Below are 19,714 nucleotides of genomic sequence, written 5' to 3' on the forward strand. Positions count from 1 at the left end.
TCCCAAAAAAGTCATTATTTTGCATAAAATATATTTTATTGCCCCATGCACTACATAAATACAAAAAACCTACACATACTAGGTATCTACACGGCCGTAATAACCAGAAGAATAATTTTGAAAGGTTATTTAGCGTGAAACGGGATAAAAAAAAAAAACCCGTTGCAGAGAATTGCTTTTTCTTAAATTTACGCCATAAAAATAAATTATAGAACTTACACAGTGAATTTTTCCTCCCCCCAAACAGCGCAAAAAAAATAAATACAATTTCTCCCTCATAAAACAAGGCCTCATACGGCCACGTCAATGACAAAATAAAAAAGTTATGGCTGCAGAAACGACAGAGAGGCAAAAACCCAAACATTTAGCTGGTCATTAAGGGGTTAAACCCAAGTGAAAAAAACCGAAGCTGAATGCATTTTGGACGCTGATCTCACAATCCACGCAGATTTTAATACTGTTTTTTTTTTAGCAAACAGCGCCAAAGGCAGTCAGTGCTTTCTGCTTCAATTGATTTTAAGGCTATGTTCACACGGAGTATTTTGACGAATTTTTTGACGCGGAAACCGCATCACAAAACTCGTCAAAAACGGCCCGAAAATGCCTCCCATTGATTTCAATGGGAGGCGTCGGCGTCTTTTTTCCGCGAGCAGTAAGGCTATGTTCACACGGAGTATTTTGCAGGAGGAATATCTGCCTCGAAAATTCAGTTTGGAAGTTTGAGGCAGATTTTCCTCTCCCTGCACGCAGATTTTCGCGGCGTTTTTCGCCCGCGGCCAGTGAGCGCCGCGTGCATAAAACACAGCGAAATACGCTTTCTCTGCCTCCCATTGAAGTCAATGGGAGGTCGGAGGCGGAAGCGCCTGAAGATAGGGCATGTCGCTTCTTTTTCCCGCGAGGCAGTTTTACTGCTCGCGGGAAAAAGACACAGACGCCTCCCATTGAAATCAATGTGAGGCATTTTAGGGCCGTTTTTGCTGAGTTTTGCGACGCGGTTTCCGCGTCGAAAAACTCGGCAAAATACTTCGTGTGAACATAGCCTTAGGGGGGAAATACGTGCCTAGAGGTCAGTTTTGGTTTTTTTTCAGTGCACACAAAAAAAAAAAAAAAAAACAGTTTTGTATGTGTATGTTGCTGATTCCTATTAAAAACAATGGGGGGGGGGGCGATTTCCGCGCTGATTCCGACGCAGAAAAAGCGTCGGAATCAGCGTGCAAGAGAGCTGTGTGAACATACCCTTAGGGACTAGCGCTGTATATAAGAGCACTTTCTGGCTGATACTAATAACATTCTTAATGCTAATATAATTGAGTATAGAGAGGCTATCGTTCACCCACACGCCCGTACAGAGCGAGGTTTCCGGGATTTCTTCTACAATGTCGAAGTGTCTCCTGTGTATTGGTCTCTGGGAGCTTCCGTAGTGAGACCTCAGTCACGTGACTGCAGACATACAGGAAGCAGCAGTGACAGCTGCAGAGGTAAGCTTGTTTATGTCCAGGACATCGGTGCTGCTGCTGCTGCTGCTCTGTGAGTTGCTCGATGTCGTATTGCTGTGCCCACGTTCTGTCTGCAGCATCTTCACCGTGCTCTTGTGTGATGGCAGGTCTGACGATGTGACCGGACATTTGTGTGTAGAGAGCCTGGCTCAGATTCAGTGAAGAAAGAAAAATGCAGTTGAATTGAAGTCCTGTGTAACGTAATGGGCCTCACGCATAACAAATAATGTGTGCAGAAGTGTCAGTGCTGCGTAGAAGCCAATCGCATCGCTTCTTTTATTTTAATCCTGGACTGTAAGAATGAAAGCTGGAATCTGATTGGTTTCTATGGACAGCACTGACACATTTAGGGAGAGTTATTAAAAGTAATGCAATGGAAATTAGTAGTTACCCAGAGCAACCAATCAGAATCCTTCTCATTTATAAAAGACACTTTAGAAAATGAGAGCTGAAAGGTGATTGGTTGCTATGGGCAACTGCTCCATTTTTCATTTGAGCTACTTTTGATAAAGCTCCCCCTCAGTTTGCACTAATTTAACTGCATGATACCTAAAATGCATGACAGGACTGTACATTTGTAATTGAAGCGTGCGGATTTGTCTGTATGGCATACTAGTCCCCTGAAAAGTGTTGCTTTAAGGGGTTTTACAGTGATCTGGGGATTTTCCACCCGTAAGTATGGATGGAAAATGGCAGCATTTCCGATTACATATAAATATATCCTAAGGTGGGTTTTACATGACCGTAATACAGGTATATGTATTATAGCCACAAGTCACTGCATGACATCGGGTTAAATGACCAGAACTAATCGCATTATGGATTCCTTATGATGCTGCTGGTTCCGCTCATCAGACCCGCGGTCAGGCTGTGATTTGCGCTCAGAAATGTGCCAGTATTCCGCGTGTGTGTGAAGCTGGCCAAGGACCGGTTCGCACCATTTGACATCAGTATTTCATATATGGATCCATAATACTGACGGGCTGTCTTGTAGGGAGGAACCAGCGTGTATGTCAGTGCCTTAGCCCTCATTCAGACAAAAGTTTAAATTGGTTTTTTTAACGGCCATCACACGGCTGCATGTATTTCTATGGGGCTATTCACACAGCCGTTGTTTTAACGTCCGTGAATAGGACATGTCCGTTTTCAAGGATCCCTCAATAGACTCAAGTCTATGAGGGATCTGTGAAAACGGGTCTCGCAAAGGTGAAAAACGTCAGTTTTCACACACGTTCGTCTGAATAAAGCCTTAGAGCGGACTGCTATGGAGGAGTTTGTATGGACCGCCATTTGATCAGGTGCACTGCGGCTCCATAAAATACTCTATTGGAGTTAAAGGCGTTGTCCAGGTTAGAAACCTCATTTTCATACATCCCATTATGGAATTCTGAGCTGATAGAGCGTGGGGGGGCCCAGTGTTCAGGATCCTCATCTCTTGACCAGAATGGAGAGTGGTTGCAAAGAGCGTCTCTTGCATTACACAAACAACACATTGATATGAATGGGCACTGTGTAATACTTAGTTTACCCTGTGGGGGCGCTCTAGGAGAATTAAACACTGTCAGTTCTTCCCACAGATTACAGCTGATCATCAGGGGGAAACTTTGATCAGCTTATAGTGAACGGGCATTTGCACTATTTTCGCAAGATTACGAGGTAAACGAGATTTCGTTACTCTTGCTGGAAATCTCAGAGAAAAGAGTCAGAATTGTCAGGATTCTGAGTACACATGACGTCCAGGCTGGAGGTCATGTGTATTCATTATCAGGACACTTGTGTATCTGGCTGCACATCGTTCTAGTAAGAACGCTGTGCTGCTTGTAAATGAATGGAGATGAGTGTATGACACTGACTGGTCACTGATTGGTCAGCGTCATACACATAAACACGCCCAGTTGTCCATTTCAAAGCTCATTTGCATATATATAAAATAGCTCATAACTTGGCCAAAAATGAACGTTTTAAAAAAACCAAACCGTTCCTGTTATCTACATTGCAGCGCCGATCACATGCAATAGGAGATAGGGATTAGAGAATCTGGTGACAGAGCCTCTTTAAAGGGAACCTGTCACCAGCATTTGACCTATTAAACCAGCAATACCAGGGGGTAGTGGGTGAAAAATCATTTCTATATAACCTATAATTGTCTTCTTAGTCGGCTCTGTAGCTTTAGTATTCAGTTTTTAGTGTTCCCGCACCGTATGCTAATGAGCATAAAAGAGTCAAATCTTCGTTTGAAAAGAGTCAAATCTTTATTCCTCAAGTCTTTCCGAGTTTACCCCGCCTCCTTACTTCTGATTGACAGCTCCTCGCCTTCCCCAGCACACAAAATCCCGCACTTGTGCATTGATGTCCTCTTCTGGTGTGTGCGCACAAAGTGACACCGGATTATTACGATAAAAAACGTCCAATGTTTGCAGACCGTTATTTACAGTCGGAGGAGGAGTTTAGGAGAGGGGATAACGGCAATGAACTTTTGATAGCAGCGGCCAGTGAGGGATAAGTAAAGTTCAATAGGTGAAATGCTGGTGACAGGTTCCCTTTAAATTCGTACACCGCTATGTTGATTTCCGGAAAAAGCCATACAGAAATGAAGCGGCTGAGCGCTCACACGAGCACTTTTGCTGCTTCATTTTAGTGATTGGTGGGGATCTTAGTGCTCGGACCCCCACCAATGAAAACTTCTGACGTGTCACTATGACATGTCAGAAGTTTGAACGTTGTTCAGAGTGTGTGTGTGCGCGCACACGCTCTCACTCTTCAGCTTTCAAGATCAGTCTTCTGCCGAACTGGCAAGGGGGCGTGTCTCTGCTACCGACAGTGTAAGAGCTGGGGAGAGGAGAGTGCGCATGTGTGCTCTCCTCTCTTCAGCTCTTGCGAGAGATCAGTCTTGTAAATTGTCTGCCGAACTGGCAAGGGGGCGTAACAGTGTCACGCCCCCTTGCCAGTTTGGCAGAAGACTGATCTTGAAAGCTGAAGAATGAGAGCGTGCGCACGCACACTCCTCTATCCTCGCTCTTGCTGTAACACTGTCCGTATCTGATTGGACAGTGTCACAGCCATAGGAACACGCCCCCTTGCCAGTACACGCCCCATTGACAGTTCAGGGGGTTATTTAAATATTGGGCGCCAAATATAACAGCACCGATATCTAAATAACGGAGTTGGGTACAAAAAAAATGTAACGTTCCCCAGGGTTTGTGCAGCCCTCCCCATTACATGCTTCACATGTATGTGGAGGTGAAAGGTTCTCTTTAAGGGAGGTGGTTTAGTTGATATGGCTCTCATATGTCTTCTTTTCTGATGCGATTGCGCCTTTTTTGTTGTGGACAGAACTCAAACTTTACAACCTGTTGGTTCTGCTTGTAAATGTGCGTGGTTTTAATTTTTCCTAAACGTTGAACTGATCACAAGGAATGCTGATATAAAGAACAGCTGTTCCTGTAACGTTACTATAGGCTGCAGTCTGGTATGTGACACCTACTTAGGCGAGGAGGATGTGTTTACTTGATATGGGATCATGTCTAAAACGTAATACAACCAGAGCGCTCAGCCAAACTCTGTGTAATATATTGCAGATCTGTGAAGCTACAGAAGGCGGACACACAGTGGAAGGGGAAGAGTTGATGTATTTATTTATCGGAGAACGTAGATCCGGTCACTGCGTAGGTGCGGTGAGTGTAATATACTATAACAGTGACTTCTGATTAGGGATGCATCGAAACTTCGATACTGTTTCGATATTGTGCATCCCCAAATGGTTCTATACCGTTATTTCATGTATATCGATACTTCGCTGTGCGGCCGCACAGCTCAGTATTGTAACACATGAATATATGAGAGCAGGGCTGCGACTGTGTGATACAGTCATTGCCCCGCTCCTGAGTCCTGATAACAAGTGCGCGGGGTCAGGATGATGCGATGCGGCCACCGCTGCACTAATGAGCGGCGGCACTGAAGACAGAACATGGCGGGCGTACTCCAAAACACCCCCATGTTCTGTCCTCAGTGCCTGCGCTCATTAGTGCAGCGCCGGCCGCATCACCTCATGCTGACCGCGCGCGCACACTTTTATGTCAGGAGCGGGGCAATGGCTGTATTACACAGCAGCAGCCCCGCGCTATAACGGCGGAGATCAGAGAAACCTCTCCTCTCCGCCGTTATTCCCCTGAATGCTGCAATCAAAGCTGACTGCAGCATTCAGGGGAAAGTGAGAAAGGGGAATGCCCCTTGGATTGCATCACAGGAATTCCTGTGACGCGATCGAGGGCCATACCATATATGGTCAGACAGCCCAGGGTCTATTGACGGACCCCAGGTCTGTCTTACCATATTTCCTGTTAGGGCATACTTGGGTATGGCCTAACAACTGTCTGGGTGCTATATGTACACAGGCTAATGTACTGGCACATATCTGATATATGCAGTATATTAAAGTTTAAAAATAAAGTAAAAACATAAAGTAATATTAAATTTAAAAAAATACACATACACCTTTTTTTTACAATAAACATTAAAATAAGTCTCATTACATAAAATATACACATATTCGGTATTGGTGCGGCCGTAATAACCTGCACAACAATTTTTTTTACGTCCTTTATGATGTGTACTCTGTAAAAAAAATAAAATAAAAATTTCTGTCACTTATTAATGTGAGGCACAAGGTGTGATGAATTTAACCTCCATGTGCCTCACATTAAGGGCTTATTCGGACTAATTTGATTAGTTCGGACTGATTTTCACGCGCGTCGCACGGACCTATATTAGTCTATGGCCCGTGAGTCCGCTGCGTAAAACTCACGACATATCCGTTCTTTGTGCGTATTTCGCACATCACGCACCCATTGAAGTCAATGGGTGCATGAAAATCACGCGCATCACATGGAAGCACTTCCGTGGGACGCGCGTGATTCGTGCAACAGCTGTCAAACTAGGAATGTAAACAGAAAAGCACCACGTGCTTTTCTGTTTACAAACATCCAAATGGAGTGTCAATGATGGCGGCTGCGCGAAAATCACGCAGCCGCACATCATATGCTGCTGACACACGGAGCTATTAAGTGCCTTTTGTGCACGCAAAACGCTGCGTTTCTTGCGTGCGCAAAACGCACACGCTCGTGTGAATCCGGCCTAATAGTAATTAACCCCATCATGTACCTTAGACATTAACCCATTATGACTGAGAAACATGATGGGGTTAATTACTATTAATGTGAGGCACATGGAGGTTAAATTCATCATCACACCTCGCACCTCACATCAGAAAATGGAAGAACTTTTTTTTTTATTATTACTGTTGGCAAAGTATCGTTTTGGTATCGAAATCGCAATACAAAACGAAGTATCGGTATCGAAGTCCAAATCCTGGTATCGGTAATGGCCTGTGTGCATGGAAACAAATGACCCCGGAAATGTGCACACTATTTATGAATGGATTAGGCTATGTTAAAAGTGTACGTTTGTCATATACACTAGGACATCTCCCAACATACGCGCCAAATGCATCCATAGCCTATAACAGGCCTGATGTTCAGGAGGTCTGGGTCGTTATACCTTTTCTTTCACTGTATTGAGAGTGCAGTCAAATTTTCAGTACTGGGGGATACCTCAAAAAATATATGCAGCACGGTATAGTGTTTGTTTTTTTTTTTTTTTTAATTCTAAGCAATGGGAGTTATTGGACAACCTATGCAACAGTGACATATAGTTGGATGTGTCGGAGCTATACACACGGTGTATACTTTGGGAAATTTTCTGAATTTATACGTCGTATGTAATAAAGAAACTAGGTCTGAACGGAGCCTAACACCTCTTGCACACAACCGATTTCAGGTCGTGAAAAACGGTCCATGTGTCGGCCGGATTTCCCGTCCCGACCGCGGTACAGGGGAACGGGACTCCTGGCATCGTAGACATTTATGATGCTAGGAGTCTCTGCCTCCTCACAGAACTGCTGCTCCGTACTTTATAATTTTATTCAGTATGAAACAGCAGTTCCATAAGGAGGCAGAGACTCCTATCATCATAAATGTGTATGATGCCAAGAGTCCCGTTCACCTGTACAGCGGTCGGGCCAGGAATTACATCCGACACACGGATCGCTTTTCACGGCCCGAACTTGGTCGTGTGCAAGAGGGGTTATATTACTTTATTGGATAGCTAACACCTGTTCAGATAATTTCAACTAATTTTACTTTTTTTTTTTAACACTCTCTAAGGCCCCATGCACACGACCGTGCCCGTAATCGCGTCCCACGATTGCGGGCACAGCCGTCTGATGACGACCGTTCGCATTTTCGGGCCGGGCTCCCATACAAAGTTTGGGAGCATGGCCCGTAAAACACGAAAAAACGGACATTCTCCATAATTCCTGGCACAGTTCTAGGACATGGAAACCCATCCGTAACGATACGGAAAGTTGTCCGCGGCCACTAGAATTGAATGTGTTAGTGTTACGGTCTGTGGTTTTATGGTCGTGTTCATGGGGCCTTAGGGTACGGTCCCACGTGCGCCCATTCTACACCACATTTGTTGTACTTTCATCCACCACTACGTGGGACCATACCCTAATGGAAGAGGTGTGGCTAGCCACGAGTACTTGTAATGAAAGAGAGGGAATTTAAAGAGGCTCTGTCACCAGATTATAAGTGCCCTGTCTCCTACATAATCTGATTGGCGCTGTAATGTAGATTACAGCAGTGTTTTTTATTTTGAAAAACGATCAGTTTTGAGCAAGTTATGAACAATTTTAGATTTATTCTAATTAGTTTCTTAATAGACAACTGGGCGTGTTTTTACTTTTGACCAAGTGGGCGTTGTACAGAGAAGTGTATGACGCTGACCAATCAGTGACCAATCAGCGTCATACACTTGTCATTTTTCCAGCCCAGCTTCTGTCAATGCACAATCACACTGTAACAATCATGCTGTACAGTGAAAGAAGCTGGGCTGGAACAATGAGAAGTGTATGATGCTGATTGGTCACTGATTGGTCAGCGTCATACACTTCTCTTCACAACGCCCACTTGGTAAAAAGTAAAAACACGCCCAGTTGTCTATTAACCCCTTAGTGACTACCAAGACACCTTTTCACAACGGTCACTAAGGGGCCTTAGTTGCGGCCCAGTGTAAGTCCTGTCCCGTGTAGGCTGTAGCCGGGGCTCTGCTGTCTGATGACAGTCGGACTCCTGCTCCAATACCCACGATCGACGTTTAATTCGATCGCGGCCGTTTAGCCCGTTAAATGCCGCAGTCAATAGCGACCGCGGCATTTAACTTGTTTACAGAGGGAGAGAGCTCCCTCTGTCACCCATCAGCCGCCTGCAAATGCAATCGCGGGTCTCCGATGGGGTGTCATGGCAACAGGGGGCCTGATAAAAGCCCCCAGGTCTGCCCTGGGCATTTGCCTATTAGATTGCCTATTAGATTGCCTAATAGATTGCCTGTCAGATTTACACTGACAGGCAATAATGCTTTGGTATACTAAGTAAGTAAAGTCCCCTAGTGGGACTAATAAAATAAGTAAAATATGTGAAATAAAACTTATTAATAAAAATGACAGTAAAAAAATAAATTTTTGTCCATAAAAAGTGGTTTTAGTTAAAGTGTAACAAATAAATAAAAGTACACATATATGGTATCGCCGCGACCGTAATGACTCAATAAAGTTAATATGTAATTTAAACCGCAAGGTGAACACCATAAAAAAAAACGCAAAATACAATGGCAAAATTTCTATTTTTTTCCATTTCCCCCAAAAAAGTAATAATAAAAATTAATCAATAAGTCCCATGCACTTCAAAACAGTACCAATAAAAACTACGTCTCGTCCCGCAAAACTCAAGCCCGAAAAATCACTAAATTGACGGAAAAATAAAAAAATTACGGCTCTTGGAAAGCGACGATTCAAAAACAAATACTTTTAGTTCAAAAGTGTTTATATTGTGCAAAAGTCGTAAAACATAAAAAACCTCTACATATGTGGTATCGCCGTAATCGTACCGACCCATAGAATAAAGGTAATGTGTTATTTACACCGCACAGTGAACGGCGTCAATTTAAAACGCATAGAACAATGGTGGAATTTCAGGTTTTTAAAAAATCTAAAATAATTATATGTTCCCTAAAATGGTGCTATTAAAAAGTACAACTAATCCCGCTAAATACAGGTCCTCATACAGCTATGTCGATGGAAAAATAAAAAAGTTATAGCTCTTTAAATGCGACTATAGAAAAACGAATAAAATAGCTTGGTCATTAGGGCCTAAAATAGGCTGGTCACTAAGGGGTTAAGAAACTAATTAGCATAAATCTAAAATTGATCTTAACTTGGTCAAAAATGATCGTTTTTCAAAATAAAAACCACTGTTATCTACATTACAGCGCCGATCAGATTATGTAGGAGATAGGGCACTTATAATGTGGTGACAGAGACTCTTTAAAGGGGTTGTAGGTAATACTTCTAATTGACCACATGACACTTTCTTGCGATCTTGATGCCGTAGGAACGTTACTCTCCCTGATTCTTAGGAGATAATGGTGTGGTTCACATCTTCTTGTATGTGTGTGACACAAACATATATGATATCATGTTCTACGTCCTGCTTTTCACCGTTACCCATGCTCGTTCGTTTTTCAGGTTGTTCGTATAAAGAAGGGGCCATTCTATATTTACAATCTGAACCCACTCTGTCAGCAAAGGTATGAAACTTATTCTCGTTGGGAATATCTACATGATCCAAATGACTTCATTTTATTTGCATTCCAGGCAGTATGATTGACAGACATGTCGTTTCATAACCACAGGGTAGTTAACCCCTAGAGGTAATGGTCTAAGTGTCCTTGAGTTAAATATTGTGGTTTGTAGACTGATTGGCACTTCCCTCGCTCTCCTATACTGGGCAGGAGACTCAGAAGTTTGACGGTAACACCTTGCCATAAATTTTGAGGCCAAGACATATTCCTTTTAGCATTATTTTTACATAGTCCCATTTTTTTGACGTGTCTGTAAAAAATATTTGTGTAATTGGCACGTTCTGATATCCGAGTGTGCCGATTTATACAGAGCTGAGTGCCCTCTCGCTCTCATGTGTCTGACAGAAACAATCAATTACAGATTTCTTCTACCGGTTATGAAGATCCTCCTCTTGTGTTTGACGTGAAGTTGGAATTCTTTAAAAAGAGGCAGCAACTAAGGGGTGTATTATAAGGAATAATGGACCCCTTACTTGAAATTATTAAGAATATCCCAAGGCAAAATTTAGTGTTCTTATAATTTACATGGGGGGTACATTAGCTCCATTATATTGAATACACTCTCTTCCTCCAAAGCAAGCAAAAATGTAAGGACTCTTTCAATCGTTGATCGCTGCATCTGCCCCTAATCTTACTACCAGGTCAGGACCTTTGTGAGGCAGCCGTAGATCTTGAATTTGTGTACTACACAGTAAAGCCCAATAATTTTATTCTTCTATTTTTTTTCTTTTGGAGAGACCCAGGGAACACGGCCTGAAATCTTCCTACCTACCTACCTACAAATTCCCTGCAGTATTCCAGTGAGTGAGTACTTGGGGAATCTCAATAAGTTATCCGGATCCCTGCGCCGATGAGGGCCGAAAAAGCAAGAGATCTGTCCACATGTCGATGTCTGTGTTTTGCTGACACCTGAGTCATGTCCTAAGAATCCACTTTGAGTGAGACCGAGTATCCCTAAATAGTGTTTTGTAGCGGTTTGCATCGGTAATTGTCAAAGGGGTTTTTACACTTAGAAAATCCATTTTTAAAGAGGCTCTGTCACCAGATTATAAGTGCCCTGTCTCCTACATAATCTGATCGGCGCTGTAATGTAGATAACAGCAGTGGTTTTTATTTTGAAAAACGATCATTTTTGAGCAAGTTATGAGCGAGTTTAGATTTATGCTAATGAGTTTCTCAATGGACAACTGGGCGTGTTTTTACTTTTTACCAACTGGGTGTTGTACAGAGAAGTGTATTAGGCTGACCAATCAGTGACTAATCAGTGTCATACACTTGTCATTGTTCCAGCCCAGCATGATCCACAGCACTTTGTGATTGTGCAGTGAAAGAAGCAAGCCACGCGTAATCTCACGAGGTAAACGAGATTTTGTTTCCCTTGCTGGAAATCTCACAGAAAAGATTCAGAATTGTCAGGATTCTGAGTACACATGACGTCCAGGCTGGAGGTCATGTGTATTCGTTATCAGGACACTTGTGTATGTGGCTGCACATCGTTCTAATAAGATCACTATGTGCAGTGTAAATGAATGGAGAGGAGTGCATGATGCTGATTGGTCACTGATTCGTCAGCATCATACACTTCTATTCACAATGCCCAGTTAGTAAAACAAGTAAACACGCCCAGTTAAAAACACAATACACGCCCAGTTGGACATACGAAAAAAAACACGCCCAGTTGTCCATTTCAAAGCTCATTTGCGTATATATAAAATAGCTCATAACTTGGCCAAAAATGAACGTTTTTAAAAAAAAAAAACGTTACTGTTATCTACATTGCAGCGCCGATCACATGCAATAGGAGATAGGGGTTTGAGAATCTGGTGACAGAGCCTCTTTAATCTGAGTGGGTCCCTCGCTCAGTACTGCCACCGATTTACCCAGAACAGTAAAAGGGATATCCCACAAAAATATTACTAATAAACAAAACGTGAAAATAAAATTGCAATTTAAACGTATTAAAAATAATTTGTGTCTCTGACCACCGCCGATATCCGCGTCCACCTACTACACCAGGCAGTGGTGGACACTGATGCACCATTTGTCTTGTTTGGCAAACTCCGACTCGGCACTCTGCACTAATCCGCATCTCAACGAGGGATTAGTGCTCAGCACCAAGCCAGAGATTGGCAAACAAGACAAACGGCGCATGCTCAATGTAGTAGGTGTACGCTGATATCGGCGGTCAGAAGAAATCTAGTGGGAGCTACTACTGACCAATATAAGGTATCTCAAAACACACAAATTGTATTTAATACATTTAAACGGCAAAATTATTTATTGTCACGTGTTCTGTCCGTTAGTAATATTTTACTTGGGATAACCCCTTTTAAAGAGGCTATCGATTCTTTACTCTTAGGCCTCATGCACATGACCATAATGATGTGCACGGCAGTAATTTGTGGCTCTGACGGCCGCGGAGTGTCACCAGCGGGCTGCCCGTAAATCGCGGGCCGTGCACATGGCTGCGTGCATTCATTTCTATGAGCCTGGACCGCAAAACACGGCCGTAATAAGACACGTCGGTTCTTTTTGCGGTCCAGGCTCCTGAGCCATGCACGGACTGTGGAAACCACGGTCGTGTGCATGGGCCCATTGAAATGAATGGGGCCGCAATTCACACGCAGATTTGCGGGTGAATTGCAGCCGCAAACATACGTTCGTGTGCATGGGGCCTTAGGCCGTAGCTGTGTGTATGGTCTGTGATTACTGCATGGTGGGCAGCGGAGTGTCATTCGCAGGCCGTCCGCAATCACGGACCGTGCACACAAGATGTGCATTTATTTCAATGAGCACGGACTGGATTGCGGACCGTATAATGACATGTCCTATTGTCCGAGAAATGCACGGACCGTGGAAACCACAGTCGTGTGCATAGGATAACATTGTGTTCTCTACTATCCGCAATTGCGGCTCGTATATGGCCACAATACTACGGTCTTGTGCATGACACTTTATTTACCTTAGATACTTAGTGCGCAAAAGAAAACATTGTGCACATTTGTATTAACACATAAGGGTTAATGTAGCGAGTGCTTATTTATTTACTCCAGCCATAGAAAGGAAAATCCATTGCCGCATTCTTGCACATATCGTTTGCTTGGAAGGTGCTCCCTTAAATTGGCCTACAGGGAATATAAGGGCAGAAATGGCTGCAGCGGGCTCGCCTCCACATTTTATGCATGTGCACAATTTGGCTTCAGTAGTTTGACTTTTCTTTTTGCTAGTGCAGTGACCTCAAGAGAGAGAACTTCCCTTTGTTCTGGGGTTTTGTCTGCGGATCTGGGGTCATTCTTTGTTACAACATGATATTCATGTGACGTTGAGCGAATGTCAATAGGTAGCAGAGTCGAGTATTTCATGAATAGTCTCCGGACTGAGCTGCATTTAGTTTTTCTTTTTCTCTCCACATACAATTTTATTCTTTCATCAGATAATCACAATACAATAGTCGGGCCCACCTGCAGAAGCTGAGCTTTTGTTCCTTGTTTCTGCTGTAGGCTTCAAGCATGGGGTCAACTATCTATGTATGTTTCGACCATGGGCGGACAAAATAATGTGAAATTCAGGAAGCCGTCAAATTCAAGCTGGATACTTAGATCTTCACCTGCTGAGGTCTATAGAACTTACCCCAAGTTTTGGTGAATCCTATTCTTTAATTACAAACAATGCAGTAGAGTAGGATGTCCTTTTCTGTGCGATGTCGAAGTTTAGGTATTTCCATCTCTGATTCATATTTTGTTATGTTTCTTATATTTTATTGTTCAGTTTATTAAATCATGTTCTGTATAATTTATATAAGCCAAATAGTTATCATTTTTAAAACCATTGGGAGAATTTTGATGTCAATTTTCCTCCTTCCGCTGCCTTTTTCTCCCAGCCACAATTTTCATTCTTTCGCTTGACTTTTTTGGTTGGCATTAAGAAAGGAAAAAAAAGAGAATGAGGTAAAATAAGAGGTGCGAACTCATTAGTCGCCATCGGCAGCTGGTCCATGTTTCCTTTACGCTAATTTTTTTTAATATATCTACACTAAAGTACTGCTATAAAGACGGTGGATTAGGAACATATTAAGATACTGCATGTCTGATACATTACTCTAGACGTGTGATTTACTGTGTATTTTTACTAGGTACAAATTTTCTCCTTTCTATATAGAACGTGTTTATGTATGTCAATATATAATCAGTACCTGAAGTCAGAATGGACCAATGTTGCTAGCATGCCGAAGCTGGAATCGTATGGGGGGGGGGGGGGTGCCTGGCACTGTGGGGTAGATGCTGTAGATAAGCACAGTATTGGTGGCACGCTATGGCTAGTAGTTTAACATTCACCTCAGCTGTATCAGATCCCCCTTTTGAAGAAGGGACTTATGTTATTCAATCAGTGCTTGACATGAATCTGCAGCTTCTTCAAAGAGGTTTTGCAGCAGCTGAGGTGCGTATTGTAAAGTGTAATGTACCCCAGTCTCATTATAAGCCACCTCTGCCTTTTTATTACTAAATTCACTTAGGCTCCATGCACACAACCTTATTTTCATCTATCAGTAAATTCTGTCCGTATTGCATCCGTAATTGATCCGTATATACGGATCGTAAAAAAAAAAAGGAGGGAGGCTGCAAATTATGTCATCAACATGTTGACTAGAAACGCCTCCGTTAATATGGACAGTTTACGGATGCACATCCGTAGCCATCCATACTTATGGAATCTCCCATAGACGTGTATGGGAGAGTCAGTGTCGTAATTGCTGACAAGAATAGGACAGGTTCTATAATTTTTTTAGCACGGACGCCCATCAGTAAAAATACTGAAAGGTGTCCGTGGCCAATAGAAATGAATTGGTCCGTAATTACTGACAGCCGCATTTTCGGGCCGTGCTTCCATATAAAGTATGGGAGCACGGCCCGCAAAATGCAAAAGAACGGACATGTTCCATAATTTCCGGAACATTTCCATGGCACGGACACCCTTCCGTAGCGCTACGGAAAGGTGTCCGCGTTCAATGAAAGTGAATGGGTCCGTTTTTGCGGTCGTGTGCATGGGGCATAAGCTTGGGATTTTATATGGTCACAAAACGCCACAGTCACAGGGGGTATCACAGGGTGCTGTTGGGTTGTGACGGCAGCTGGGGGCCTAATAAAGGCCTCCAGGTCTGCCGTGCTGGTACTCCTTATAAGGCCTGCCAGAGGCGGTGCTTAATAGGAGATAGTAAAAAGCACGATACACTTGTGCAAGCGATTAATCTGAAAAAAAAAAACAATGTAAAAATTACAGTTTTGAGGAATCTAGCAAAGACAAATATTAAAAACAAAAACCTTTTCCAAGTTTTTGCCTTAAGTAATGTAAACAAAAATGTAAAAAAATGGTATCGCCACATCCATAAAAAGGCTACATTGTTACATTTTATCGTGGTTTATATATAGTGCCGCAAAAAAACAAAACGCCACAATAACTATTTTTTTTGGTCACCTTGCCTCCCCCAAAAAAAATAAAATGTATGCCAAGTGGTAATTAAAAAAAAAAAAATACAGCCCGCCCAATAAAAATCAAGCCCTCACATCGCTACATCGACGGGAAAATAAAGTTGTGTCTCAGAATCTGGAGACACAAAATTCATATATTTTTTTTTTTTATTTCAAATACTTTTTATCTTGTAAAAAGTGGTAAAACCTAAAAAAAATTCTAAATTTGGTTTCGCCGTAATCGTATTGACCCGTAGAATAAAGTTAACGTGACATTTTTACTGCAGAATGAACCCTGTAAAAAGAAAACGAAAAAAAATGTAAGCAATTGCTGCTTTTTTTTTCTATTCCACCCCACAAAATAGTTTTTCACATTTTCACAGTACATTCTATGGTCCAATAAATGGTGCTTTTAAAAACTACAACTTATCCTGCAAATAAAGCCCTCATGTGGGCTTTTGGAAGGCAGGACGGGAAAAAAGAAAATGGAAAATGGCTGGGGCAAGAAGGAGTTAAAGTACCCCATGTGTGTCTCCATGGCAGTAACAAAAGCCCTTTTCATCCTCCTGGTGGAGACACGGAAGCTTCTTCTCAGACTTCATTCTTACAGGCAATTTATTTCAATTTAAGGAGTGATTCTGCCTGGTCTTCGTAACAAGGGCATTCTGTTTTTGACACTATTATTACTGTATTTCTACCGCTATTATGTTCTATAGCTCCGTACACTGAACGTACTCACGCACTTTAGTCACCGCACCTACATTAATGGTTTACCTAACAAGTCTTTAGAGAGTCTGAAGAGACCAAAGTACCTGAATATGTTTCCCTGGTGGGACCCAAACCATGGCCCCAAGTCCTCTAAGGCAAAAATGGTAACCAGTGAGTTACGGAAATGCCCAAACTTCTAACTGTATTGATCACAATGTGGCATTCTTTACTGACATTGATGGTATTATATGTCGTGAATTAGCAATAGTTCTATTCATTTATATAATTATTCCGCATGTTAAATAACCAGATTTATTTCCCTGCAGTTGACATGGCCATGGCTAAAAGCAATATGGAAGACATAAATCCTGTATTGAGAATAAGTCAACTGGATGCTATTGAATTAAACAAGGCATTGGAGCAACTAATCTGGACTCAGTTTAACAGTTGTTTTCAAGGCTTTAAGCCAGGACTTTTGAGCCGCCATGAACCAGAGATTAAAGCTTTTTTATGGCTGTTTTTATGGCGATACACCATCTACTCCAAGAATGCAACTGTAGGCCAGGCCATTCTGAACATTCATTACAAAAATGACCTGTCTCCGACTCCGACCTACCGACCACTAAATAAACAGCAGAAAGTATGGTTTGTACTCTTATCCGTTGGAGGCAAATGGTTGGAGGAAAGGTCTTATGACTTATTCGGTAATAACACTTTTGGGTCATCGTTTCACAGAGTGAAGCATTTCATTAATGTGGCTTCCGGGCTTGTCAAACTTTTTGGGATCTTGAATTTCTTCATTTTTCTGCAGCAAGGAAAGTTTGCAACATTGACCGAACGATTGCTAGGAATCCGATCCGTCTTCAACAAACCCCAAGATGTGCGTCAAGTTGGCTTTGATTTCATGAACAGAGAAATTTTGTGGCATGGATTTGCTGAATTTTTGATTTTTCTTCTGCCCCTTATTAATACCCAAAAGTTAAAAATGAAGCTGTTCTCCTGGTGTAAGCCAGTCAAAGGACTGCGCCTTACTGACCTCTCTCTAGCCGTTGTCTGCAAGGAGTGTTGTCTGTGTGGAGAATGGCCCACGATGCCTCACACCATCGGCTGCCCTCATGTCTTCTGCTACTACTGCATTAAAAGCAATTACATGGCGGACATGTATTTCACGTGCCCTAAGTGTAGTACCCAAGTGCACAGCCTTCAGCCGCTGGAATTCAAGGTGGAAATCTCTGAAGTTCACACCTTGTAAGAGGAAATGTGACGCTCTTATTCTGAATTCCACTAAGGATTGCGAACATCTTATGATATTTTCATATTTAATTACTATCTAATATCACTGACATGAAGAACAAGTCCCATGTACCATATCCTGCATTGAGTATTTGCAGATGTTCTCCTATTTGATAGTGGTAGGGGCACCTTGTGAAATGACCAAGTGCCATCAAACTATACCAAAGTTCCCATCATGTCTTCTTGGGTTTGTTGCATAGTTGAGATACAGATATTGTATGCTTGTACAGTATGTGATTTAGGGCCCACATTATAACTGGGAAATAGAGCGTTATTTATAGGGTTAACTTGTAGAATTTTGTTTGCCACCCCCTGCCTTTATAATATTCAACATACTATGCTTAGTGTTTTTTTCCCCCAGTTTTAAAGGGGTTTTCCAGCCACTAAAAATTGATACAATTTTGAGTGGCTGGAAAACCCCTTAAGTAAAGATCTTTGCTTGCTGTCAGTGAAAGTTAACATTGTTGTTTGCTTTCAGAAGCTGGAAGCCCATTCTGATTGTGTCTTACTGACCGAATTTGTGGGCCTGGCACTCCCTTGATCTTCCCTCCCTCTCACCAATGAGTGACGGCCTCTGATGTATCTGCCTGTACATATTGCCATTGATCATTGGTAAGAGAGGCGGGAGCAACGATTGTAATGTGAACAGAGCTTATACTTTCATCAAATAACAAATTAACCAGACCTACAAAAAATCCAGCGTGAGAACTTGCAGTGATATAGTGCTGGTGCATAGTCCAGTTCTAAATCGTTCAAGTCTCTGTTAATTGTTTTTCAGGACCAGGAACCACATATCTGTTATATGTTATATATCGCACATTAATAGTGATATGGTTCTGACCCTGGTGCCAAGATTTATTAATACTATGACAGCTCTAATACCTCTTGTATCTTTGGTGCCAGTGATATTGGTGCCAAGTGTACTGTGCTGACCCATGTACTAATTCCCAGTGATCTATTCTATTCCTGGAGACAAATGAGCCCATATCAATGACCTTATGAACAAATGACAGAGATGAGGGAAATAAACCTACCAATCTCGGTGCCTGTGCAGCTGACCTCTTTTAAAGTGTGTGCTACTTGCTACAGATTAGAAAGTAAGTCCGAGCTCTCCTGTCCTGATACATGCAGCCGACCTGATCTCTCAGGCCACTGTAAATATCATCCGTTCATGAGAACCGAGGTGCCCGGTCTCCTGTTATGCTCCATTTTAGTCAATGGAAATCGCTTAGTGTGCCCATTCAGCTGTTTCCGTATCGCCCATTGACTTTGGTGGAGAGCGACAATCCATGTGTGCCTGATTCTCAGCTGGGAACCGTGACCAGGTACAGATCAGACAATTATGTGATGTCTAGTCAATATGCCTTAAAGGGTTTGGCTGCTTTATAAATAATCAGTACAAAAGAGTGGGTAAGGGGGATATAGGCAATTTACTAATATATGCCCTTTAGACGTTCTGCCTTAGTTAATCGCTTTGTAAAGCCATGCCCCCTTGTTAGCCAAGACTTCTCCCAGGATATCACCAGCGCTCCCATCCTGAAAATGGTTACTGAAGGAGGGGCATGTAACTTGACCCCGTCCATCAGCACCCCATATTGAATGCACTGCACCAGCGCTAGTTTCCTGGTGCACAAGTGCAGATAAAAGTGCTATACCAAAACTTATCTGCGCTTGCACTGGTTTTGGACGATCAGAAAATGAGCATTAGCCTTTATTGGGAGGTGCTGATGGACAGGGTTGCATCACATACCCCTCTGTCAGCGGCCACTTTCAGGACGGGTACGGTGGTGCTGTCCTAGTGAGAAGACTTGGCTAAAAGGGGACATGGCTTCACAATGAGATTAAAGGAGGCAGAACTTCTAAAGAGCATAGACTAGTTGGATTAGTAACTTGCTTATATTCTCCTTACCCACTCTGTTTTACAGATAACATTTAAAGGGATTGGGCGCTATATATATTATTAGTGAGACATCTCCTTTAATTACGGCTTGCCAT

General features: G+C 42.5%; 1 protein-coding gene across 4 annotated transcripts; it reads left to right on the forward strand.

Annotated features, from left to right (window-relative positions):
* Positions 1–1,405: 1,405 nt before the first annotated feature.
* Positions 1,406–19,225, forward strand: PEX2 (peroxisomal biogenesis factor 2). Of its 4 annotated transcripts, none has more exons than XM_075828183.1 (4): positions 1,406–1,478; positions 5,075–5,170; positions 10,138–10,199; positions 16,753–19,225. In XM_075828183.1, the coding sequence occupies exon 4, from the start codon at positions 16,758–16,760 to the stop codon at positions 17,676–17,678; it is 921 nt and encodes a 306-aa protein (XP_075684298.1). In that variant the 5' UTR covers positions 1,406–1,478; positions 5,075–5,170; positions 10,138–10,199; positions 16,753–16,757; the 3' UTR covers positions 17,679–19,225. The 4 variants fall into 4 exon arrangements, with proteins under 4 accessions (XP_075684298.1, XP_075684300.1, XP_075684301.1 ...); XM_075828185.1 differs by having other exon boundaries at positions 5,075–5,165; XM_075828184.1 differs by lacking the exon at positions 1,406–1,478 and adding an exon at positions 1,493–1,527.
* Positions 19,226–19,714: the final 489 nt, after the last annotated feature.

This window comes from Rhinoderma darwinii, chromosome 5, assembly GCF_050947455.1.
Source record: "Rhinoderma darwinii isolate aRhiDar2 chromosome 5, aRhiDar2.hap1, whole genome shotgun sequence".
Taxonomy (NCBI): domain Eukaryota; kingdom Metazoa; phylum Chordata; class Amphibia; order Anura; family Rhinodermatidae; genus Rhinoderma; species Rhinoderma darwinii.

Excerpts from the sequence above, each read along its gene's own strand:
- PEX2 (XM_075828183.1), top strand. The coding sequence starts at position 16,758 with ATGGCCATGGCTAAAAGCAATATGGAAGACATAAATCCTGTATTGAGA.